The following is a 10,828-nucleotide window of genomic DNA, read 5'->3' as shown; positions in this document are numbered from 1 at the left end:
CATACGCAACCGTCTACGAGATTCATAGGTCCCATGTGCAACCCATCATGGTGAACGTCAACGACGTTTTTCAACATGACAACGCCCGTCCTCACACAGCCCGACTCACCACTGTCTTCTTCCCTGGCCCTCCAGATCACCAAATTTAAACCCCATCAAACATCTTTGGGACGAGTTGGACCGACGTCTGCGACGGCGACAACCTCAACAGCAGACTCTACCTCAGTTTGCAGCAGCTTTGCAGGCTGAGTGGACAGCCATTCCACAGGATGTGATTCGTCATCTCATCGCTTCCATGGGCAGGAGATGCCAAGCAGCTATTGATGCTCACGGGGAGCATACTCGTTATTGACGTTGAGTGACGTTAAACTTCACCTAGTGAGCGTGGACTTCGCCTTTGCAGACTTTGGACGTTCAGCAGTGAATGTGCAAAGTTTCACACATGTCATACAGAACTACCCGGAATAAACTTGTTGACAATTTGTCTCATATTTTGCCTTTTGCGTTTTTTTTTTTTGAAGAGTATACTTATAAAATTAACAAGATATTCGCACGTGTATAAGAAATAAGAGAAAGCTTTAAAAAATCGGAAATTACCCTAGAAATGGGCACTTCAGTATTGTTTCTAGTGTTAGTACTTCTCTATTATATCTTAAGCCTTCATTCACCAGTACAATCGTTCAGCTTTTTATTCAAACAGTCATAAGTTCTTCGCCCAGCAACTAACTGTTTAGATTTACATGCTTTAGGGTTTTTTGAAAACGGTTGGTATCGCATTTGGCCTCGTTACTACCATAGACCTGTGATAGTATTCTGTGATATGGTTACTGATGGGGAAGGGTGGACGGTGAGTTATATATGCGAGCTTTTTCTTTAAACAAAATGTATTAAGTCAAATTACAAAAAATGTTCCACTAGTACTTGTATTACTGACATTTAAAACTATAATTTAATGGTTTTAGATATAAGCGTTTACCTTAGTAACGTGTTTAGTTTGAATGAGTAAGTGAACAACTTACTGTACAAATTTTGTGGTTACCTTTTATAAATGTTTATGTTACGTAAGGTGCTTAAGAAGATTAGAAAATAATGACGTTACTTTCTGAGTAAGGTTAGCTTTATTATGTAAAATATAATTGTAAATGGGAGTAAACCAATAGTTATTAACTCAAATAGGCCCGGCATGGCCAAGCGTGTTAAGGCGTGCGATTCGTAATCTGAGGGTCACGGGTTCGCATCCTCGTCGCGCCAAACATGCTCGCCCTTTCAGCCGTGGGGGCGTTATAATGTGACGGTCAATCCCACTATTCGTTGGTAAAAGAGTAGCCCAAGAGTTGGCGGTGGGCGGTGATGACTAGCTGCTTTCCCTCTAGTCTTACACTGCTAAATTTAGGACGGCTAGCACAGAAAGACCTCGAGTAGCTTTGTGCGAAATTCAAAAACAAACAAACAAACAATTAACTAAAATAAAAGTATATAAGATCATGAAACATCGAGATTACAAAAATAATGTAAGCATATGTACATAAACTTAAAACGTGTTTTATAATCTTACTGTGAGTAACTTAATATAAAAACTGGAACTTCTGTGTAAGGAATACAAATTACACAACAAATTTCTACAACCATATTCTTATTCCATCATAAAAAGTAGTAGCGATATATTCTTATTTGTACGACGGTATTCTAATTAGATAATAAAGGTGGTAACAATATATACTTGTTTGTACAATGGTATATTAATTACATAATAAAAGTAGTAACGATATATACATGTTTGTACAACCGTTTTCTAATTACATAATAAAAGTAGTAAGAATACGTACTTTTTCTACAATGATATTGTAATTATTATATAATTATTGTTCTAACAATATATTCTTGATTCTACAATGGTATTTTTGTAAGTACATAATAAATGTAGTAACAATGTGTAGTTGTTTCTGAAATGCTATTATCATGCACTTCACATCATCAAGTTGAAATGTATCTACTTTTGTAAATACAGTGGTATCTCGGTTCTCGAGCTTAATCCGTTCTAGAAGGCTGTTTGAAAACCGAATCATTTTTCCCATGAGAAATACTGTAAATTAAATTAATCCGTTACAGACCTCCAAAAATTACGCATTACGAAGTATTTTGAGTAAAATATTGCTTATTTATACCTGTATAATAATTCTTACATGGATAAAGTCAACCACAAAAACTATAAACACAATAAAAAACAATAAATGAAATTTTGCTGCACTTTACCTGCGCTGAGGAGAGCTGATGGTGTAAGTGAAAGGTGGTGAGGAACGTGGAGAGAAGGATGGTTATTATTGTTTGGAAGGGGAGTCACCTTTATTTTAATATTTCTCAGTCTTCTTTATCGGTTTAATAGAAATAAATACACATAAAACACATGACAAATAATCTTGGTTTGGTGAAGTAATCTAACTGAACACGAACCAAGGTTTCTCAATCGTGACATATACATAACCTGAATCGATGTATTATCTTTTTTCTGTGAAGTAACTGTACTTTTGGCGGTTACCTTCCACAAAAACGTCAGGTAACCCTCCTTCTGGGATTCTTTCTCTTTTCTGTCTTTTTGCACTGCTACAACCTGCTTGAGACTCACTGGACCTATTTCTCACTAAAAACTTGTCTAATGAGGTTTGTTTCTGCCTGGCACCCTCCCCATGTCTCACCACACTATGTATGCCACTTCTCTTCCTAAATTTTTCAAACCACCCCCTACTAGCCTTAAAGGCATCACTTGTATGAACACTCGTTCCAGGGGTGTTTTTCAGGAGGTCAGCATGCAACTGTTTTGCATTCTCACAAATCACCAGCTAACTGTTTTTCGTTTACCCAAATCAACAACAGTTTTTCTACCTCTTCCATTATTTGTGATCTTTGTTTCGTAAGCACTGTCACTCCTTTTGCAACATCAGTTCCTTTGATGACCTCTTTATTTTTCAGTATGGTGCCAGACTGTAGACTTCGCCACACCAAACTGTGTAGCAAGGTCAGACACGCGAACACCACTCTCATACTTCGCTATGAGATCTTTTTCCACCTCTATTGTGGCTCTAACAACTTTTTTTTTGGTTTGCTCCTTTCATTATCATTCTTTGACCCCATGGTGGCTTATTTAATCAGAATATTTAGAGAAAAAAAAACGAGAACGTTTACAGCAGATTTTAACGGGAGTGTGGACTGAGCGACAGGTGCGGGTGAAATGTTTTGGGTTAGCTTGGCGTGGGCCGAAAATGGCCAAAGGGTCGTTCGGGTCATCAGTCGGGTTATTTCGGGGGTTCGGGCCATAACAGCTTGATTTGAGAACCGAGTTTATGTTCGACAACCGAGACATTTTTTTCTCAAACAATATTTTCGAAAATCGAATTGTTCGAAAAGAGAGTCGTTCGAGAAACGATGTACCACTATATCTTTAACTTTGAAATCACCATTTGTGTTGTCTGCCAAGTTATTTCTGAGTAACTGACTTTCAGAAACAGGCTATGAGTAAATACGTTCGATTATTTATCATTTTATAATTATTTTGTCAATCAATTGAAGTTATGCATACCCAGTGTCAATGGTCAAAGTTCAGAAACTTATGACTGAAAACACAAAGTCAGTATTTTCATATACAAAAGAGACATTGCTATCTGTAATTTTATCTTCCTTCAGTAGGTGGCTTTGAATATTATGGTGAATTATATTTATTTGAAAAATCTAATTCAGAAATAAAAAATATTCATTGTTCTATAATGATATTGTTCTAATTATATGTGAAAGATACTGAAGATATACAGTTTTCTGTGCATTTGTATTGCTTTTATTACATGTCAATGGTACTAAGGATATACACTTGTCTGCACAGAGGTGTTAACTGCAGTTACACATGCCCAAGTTAAATCGTTACAAAGATTCTTCGTCAGTAATTATCTTCGAACAGTTGTTGTAAAGTTCCTTAATCAGTGATCATCTATCAACATGTTTCGTTGTAAAGATCTTTAATCAATGATCCTCTTCCAACATGTGTATTTGTAAAGATCCTCAATCAACAATCATCTTTCAACATGTGTATTTGTAAAGATCCTCAATCAACGATCATATTTCAACATGTATCCTGAACTGTAGGTTTTAGATTACAAGATCAACCAGTCACATCCTGCTCGTAAATGTTTACTGTCTTTATTTTCATATCCTATGTAACATTAACGTTTCTAAGTTTACGGAACTGTTCATACTTTTTTGGAAAACTCCTTCAAAGACAGCTGGTTCATGTTGACCTCGTGACATGAATAACGAGATAAGACAAGTGGAAAATTCCTCAGCAACTGAGAAATAAAATATACGATCTTCGTCTCCATTAAATCTGATTGAATGACGTCACCGTTAATTATATAAGATTATGGAATATACTTATTAAATTAACATGATATTCACACGTGTATATAAAGCAAGAGAAAGCTTCCAGATAAACAGAAGCTGTCAAATTACACAGAGAATGGGCACTACATTATCGTTTCTAGTGTCAGTACTTCTCTGTTATATCTTAAGCCTACATTCACCAGTACAATCGTTTAACTTTTTATTCAAACAGTCAGAAGTTCCTCGTCCCGCAACTAACTGTTTAGATTTACATGCTTTAGGTTTTTTTGAAAACGGATGGTATCGCATTTGGCCTCTTTACTACCACAGACCTGTGGTTGTATTCTGCGATATGGTTACTGATGGGGGAGGGTGGACGGTGAGTTATATATGCGAGCTTTTTCTTTAAACAAAATGTATTAAATCAAATTACTAAAATGTTCTACTAGTACTTGTATTACTGACATTTAAAACTATAATTTAATGGTTTTAGATGTAAGTGTTTACCTTAGTAACGTGTTTAGTTTGAATGAGTAAGTGAACAACTTACTGTACAAATTTTGTGGATACCTTTTATAAATGTTTATGTTACGTAAGGTGCTTAAGAAAATCAGAAAATAATGACGTTACTTTCTGAGTAAGGTTAGCTTTATTATGCAAAATATAATTGTTATAACTTTAGAGAATCTCTAACGTTATATATATATGTGTAAATATGTTTCACGATGTCTCAATAATTTTTTATCCAATTGAAACATATGATGAGTACGTTATATTTAAACGATTTTCTAGCCTCACCGCACTACTATAATACATAAATTATCGGCTGGCCATGTTGTATTTTAACAACTATCACAAGATGCTGCACTTTGCTCAGCTTACTTAGGATAGGACTTGTTGCAGGGCTTACAGTAATTAAGAATGTCAAAGAAAATATTTACTTCTGATGTTACGCGACTTTGTATCGGCTATGGTTGTCATATGACTTGTTTTGCATATTTAAAATATGTTTAGTATAGCATATTATACCGTCTGTAGTTTGATTTTTTACGATATCATGTGGTGTATATAAAAATATAGATTATTTATTGTTTTCTTTATGTTCTTTATAGGTGTTTCAGTTCCGTGACGACATCACTCCAAGACAACACTTCAACCTATCATGGTCTGCTTATAAACATGGTTTTGGTAAACGAGATGGTGAATTCTGGTTAGGTAAAATAATTTACATCCACTCAAAAACAAGTATCTTTACTTGAACGAGGTTATATTACCACACGTCTTTCCATCATGGTGTAAATACGTCTTGTTTCACGTATTATAATTTTATTTGAAATTATGTCCGTACATTCCACCTTCCAGCGTAACACTCAATACCACAGCAGCATGTCTACTAACCTAAAATGCGAAACATTGTGCTTCGATACCCATAGTGAATAGAACACTGACAACCCATTGTGTAGTTTAGGGTGAGCTTCAAACAAACTAACATCTCAAAATATATCATATAAATAAGTCTGTTTTATAAAAAAATGTTTTATATATATACTTTGATCTGTTGAAACAAGATATGTATCAAGTCAGTTTTTCAGTTCATACATGACTCAAATGATAAACGTAGAATGAATTATAAAACATTTGGAGTTGAAAATAGTCTTAATGCAACGTTAATGAAAGTAAACTTTAAACGACATTTCTCCGTATTATACTGCCTAACATAATACATTACATCACCCAGTGTTGTAAGGATATTTGCCATAAAAAGAGTTAATTTTTAGAAGAATTAGAATTTATCATCTGTAACATAATACAAGATTAAAACATTTATCGAGATGATAAGTAAAACTTCCTTTTGAAGGATGAGGATGGTTAGATTTGGGTACAAGTGTATTTATAGAAAAATATAGACAAAAACTGTAATATGAACCACTGATATTTACCGAAATGAATGAACCATAAAGATATTTATATTTAGCAGTGAGAGTGAATGAAATCAACCAATAAACAATAACTGAATGACCTTAAAGTGACAAATAACGGCTCTTATACTTACGATGTGATATGAATATTAATTTAAACTAATAACAACGACAACTAGGACGCCTGCACGCACGTCAGGCTACTGCTTTGATGGCTACATTAAATCTTAGTATCTGTTCATTGAAAGTTCATTAGTTCATTATGGTTGTGATTAGATTATGTTAATTCTCTCCAGTAATCTGTGTTTCAGGGAATGAACTCCTCTTCATACTTTCCAACAGTCACCACATGGAACTCAGGGTAGACCTTGAAACATTTGGTGGTGAAAAAACTTATGCCAAATACAGTAACTTCTTAGTACGTAGTGAGAGAGAAAACTTCAGGTTAACGTTTGGATCCTATCGTGGAAACGCTGGTAAGATGGATTTTAACCGTCTTCTCTCTCCTTACTGATAAATTTATTTATTGTCTTCATTATCAAGTGTTAAACTTATATTCTCTTTTATAACATAATCAATTAACAATCAAACTTCACACCACATAAAAATTTTATTCTTTGAATGATCATAAATATTTTAATTTTTCAATATTTTCCATGACAGCTTGTTTAAGTACCTCTAAGTACCATAAAACATATTTTATGGGTAAATAGTTCAGTATTTTTACACAGAGATCAAATATGCTAATTTTATATCATTATAAACTTAAAACCATAGCATTGTGGTTGACGTGTACAATGTACTATAGAATTAACCTCAAATCAAAATACAGTTAACACGTCACGACGTTCCAGTAGTTTGTTTCTTAATTTAATTTTCGACTGTGATAAAACACCAAGCATGGATTAACAAAAAGGTTAAATATTGTTTATTCGTAAAACATGCAGCAGTTAGTGGTGGACACAAGGAATTTTTGGTGGGGGGGATGATAGACTAAGTAACAGTGACTTAAACCAGACCCCAAGTAAACTTTTCCTTGTTACTGCAACATAAATTTCATGGAATTAATTTAGAAACAAATAAAATAAACATATATGACTATGAACTTTCATTTATTGATTTTATTCTAAAATATCAAGTTACAAGTAATCGTACAGCACTATACTGAATCACACAACATAGTGCATGTGACAATGAACTTTCATATATTCCTAAATAACATGTTACAAGTAAACATACAGCAAAAGTATTCTAATTGAGATGATCAGTACTTTATATTTCTGATTTCCCATTAACTAACACAATTTTGGTATGGCCAGTGGGAGGATGCATCCCCCCATCTGCATCCATCCCTGGCAGCAGTAACGAATTTTATCCAATACAGATTTTTACTAATCCAGATATGTAAACTTAGCAACCATCAGAACATAGGGTCACATTCAGTAACCATCAAAATCTACCAAAACCGTTCATAAGTACGTCTAATCTTTTCCAATCAACAAAAATAGAAAATACAAAAAGTGTGGGATTCATTCGTTTCTTTCTACGTATTTGTTGTTAATACTTTAGTTTTTCGTTAGGAGATTCACTGACTGCAAGAGCGAACAATTCTGAGTTCTCCACTGTTGACAGAGACAATGACAAAATTACTAAAAGTTGTGCTATTGAATATAAATGTGGTTGGTGGTTTAAAGATTGTTTTCATGCAAACCTTAATGGCCCCTATGTACCAAGGGGAGAAACTACATCGTCGAAAGGGATTATTTGGTTCCATTTTAAAGGAGATAATGAATCAATGAAGAAAAGTGAGATGAAGATTCGACCAGAAATGTAACCATGTTGATGTTGTACTTATCTTCAAGTTGTTCACGTTGTTCGTTTATTAAAGAAGTTGGATGCGATATTAACGTCTTGAATATATTTACAGGGGAAAAGTTACTTTAGATATTTAACTTTCTCATCAGTTTAAGATATAATCATCATTGTTTTCAAGACATTTTTGTTTTTGACCATCATGTAGTGGAAGTCTCTTATATAGAAACCAATTTCAGAATCGTAAATGTACATTATATGACCAAAAGTATTTGGACACTCCTTCTAATTAGTGGGCTCGGCTATTTCAGCCACATCCATTGTTAACAAGTGCACAAAGTTAAGCATAAGCCATGCAACATCCATAGACCAACATTGGCAGCAGAACGGTTTGTACTGAAGAGTTCAGTGTCTTTCAGCGTGGCACTGTCATAGGATGTCACCTTCCCAGCAAGTCAGTTCGTCAAATTTCTGCCCTGCTAGAGCTGCCCCGGGCAACTATAAGTGCTGTTATTGTGAATCGGAAATGTCTAGGATCAACAACAGATCAGCCAAGAAGTAGTAGGCCACACAAGGTCACAGAACGTGACCGCCGAGCGCTGAAGTGCGTAAAAATCGTCTGCTTACAGTTGCAACACTCACAACTGAGTCCCACACTGCCTCTGGAACAACGTCAGCATGAGAACTGTTCTTTTGGAGCTTCAAGAAATAGGTGTCCATTTCAGAGCAAACCCACACAAGCCTAAGAACACCGTGCGCAATGCCAAGCGTCGGTTGAAGTGGTGTAAAGCACACTGCCATTGGACACTGGAGCAGGAGACATGCGTTCTCTGGAGTGATAAATAATGGCAGTCTGACGGAAGAATCTGGATTTGGCAGATGTCAGGAGAACGCTACCTGCCTTAATCAATAGTGCCAAATGTAAAGTTTTATGGAGGAAGATTAATGGTCTGTGGCTTTTTTTAATTTTTTGGGCTAGGCTTTCAGTTCCAGTGAAGATAAAGCTTAATGCTACAGCATACAATGATTTTCTATAGATGACAATGGCCCCGTGCACAAAGTGAGGTCCATGGTTTGTCGAGGGTGGTGTAGAAGAAGTTGATTAGCCTGCACAGAGCTCTAATCCCAACCTCATCGATCTTCTTTGGGATGAATTTGAACTCCAATTACGAGCCAGGCCTTCTCGCCCGACATCAGTGTTCGACCTCACTCATTCTCTTGAGGCTGAATAGGAGCGATTCCCCGCATCCATGTCCTTAAATCCAATGAAAAGCTTTCCTAGAAGTGTAGAGGCTGTTATAGCAGCAAGGAAAGAGACCAACTCCTTATTAATACCCATGGTTTTGGAATATGATGTTCAACAAGCACACATGGGTGTGATGGTCGGGTGTCCATATACTTTTGGCCATGTAGTGCTTTTGTTTATTTCAAGTATAGAAGATAATGACGTGACATCTACTTCTCTGTAAGGAATAAAACTTACATAATAAAGGTAGTAACAATATATACTTGTTTGTACAACCGTATTGTATTCACATAATAAAGGTATCAACGATATATACTTGCTTGTACAACGGTATTCTAATTACATAATAAAGGTCGTAAGAATACGTACGTTTTCTTCACTGATACTGTAATAATTACATATTTAATGTAGTAACAATATATTCTTGGTCCTACAATGGTATTATTGTAATTACATAATAAATGTAGTAACTATGTGCACTCGTTTCTGTTATCATTTACTTTACGTCATCAAGTTGAAATGTATCTACTTTTGTTAATTATTTTTAGCTTTGAAATCACCATTTATGTTATCTGCCAAGTTATTTCTGAGCAACTCACTTTCAGAAACAGGCTATAACTAAGTACGTTCCACTATTTGTTAGTCAATTGAAGTTATGCATACCCAATGTCAATGGTAAAAGTTCAGAACCTTATGACTGACAACACATAGTCAGTATTTTCATTTACAAAAGAGACATTGCTATCTGTAATTTTATCTTCCTTTGGTAGGTGGCTTTGAATATTAGGCTGAATTATATTAATTTTAAAAATCTAATTCAGAAATAACAGAATATTCATAGTTCTATAATGATCTTATATATACACTTTTCTGTGCATTTGTATTGCTCCTATTACATGTCAATGGTACTGAGGATATACACTTGTCTGCACAGAGGTGCTAACTGCAGTTACACATGCCCAAGTTAAATCGTTACAAAGGTCCTTCGTCAGTAATTATCTTCGAACAGGTGTCGCTGTAAAGTTCTTTAATCAATGATCATCTATCAACATGTGTATTTGTAAAGATCCTCAATCAACGATCATCTTTCAACATGTATCCTGAACTGTAGGTTTTAGATTACAAGATCAACCAGTCACATCCTGTCTTAAAACGTAATATTTACATTTTCCACACTGACAGTTTGGTATAGTTGTTCAGAGAAGTAGACAAAGAGTTTTCCTTATTCAGTAATACAATAAGAACACAAACTTTTTAAATTCTTTCTGGTACAAGTGGTCTTAAATGGACTTGAGGTGTTTACAATGAATTAAGTCACTTATTACTCGGCTATTTTTATAAGTATTCATAAACTAAAGTCTAAAACAATCATTCGAACTCACTAAATTACTCTGCTTTAACTAAAAATAAATTTAAAAAATTGTGTCCGACTTTTACATTAGTCTCTTAATATAAAACAAATCAACCTACATCAATTCACAATACT

General features: G+C 34.9%; 1 protein-coding gene across 4 annotated transcripts; it reads left to right on the top strand.

The window, feature by feature from the left end:
- Positions 1–509: 509 nt before the first annotated feature.
- On the top strand, positions 510–9,818 carry LOC143237107 (techylectin-5B-like). 4 transcript variants are annotated; one of them, XM_076475978.1, is made up of 4 exons: positions 510–847; positions 5,478–5,580; positions 6,581–6,760; positions 7,865–9,818. In XM_076475978.1, the coding sequence occupies exons 1-4, from the start codon at positions 821–823 to the stop codon at positions 8,116–8,118; spliced, it is 564 nt and encodes a 187-aa protein (XP_076332093.1). In that variant the 5' UTR covers positions 510–820; the 3' UTR covers positions 8,119–9,818. The 4 variants fall into 4 exon arrangements, with proteins under 4 accessions (XP_076332093.1, XP_076332095.1, XP_076332091.1 ...); XM_076475980.1 differs by having other exon boundaries at positions 534–847; positions 6,596–6,760; XM_076475976.1 differs by lacking the exon at positions 510–847 and adding an exon at positions 4,429–4,744.
- The last annotated feature ends 1,010 nt before the right edge of the window (positions 9,819–10,828 follow it).

The sequence above is a fragment of the Tachypleus tridentatus genome, chromosome 13 (genome assembly GCF_004210375.1).
Source record: "Tachypleus tridentatus isolate NWPU-2018 chromosome 13, ASM421037v1, whole genome shotgun sequence".
In the NCBI taxonomy this organism is placed as follows: domain Eukaryota; kingdom Metazoa; phylum Arthropoda; class Merostomata; order Xiphosura; family Limulidae; genus Tachypleus; species Tachypleus tridentatus.
This window is presented reverse-complemented; position numbering and strand designations above follow the sequence as displayed.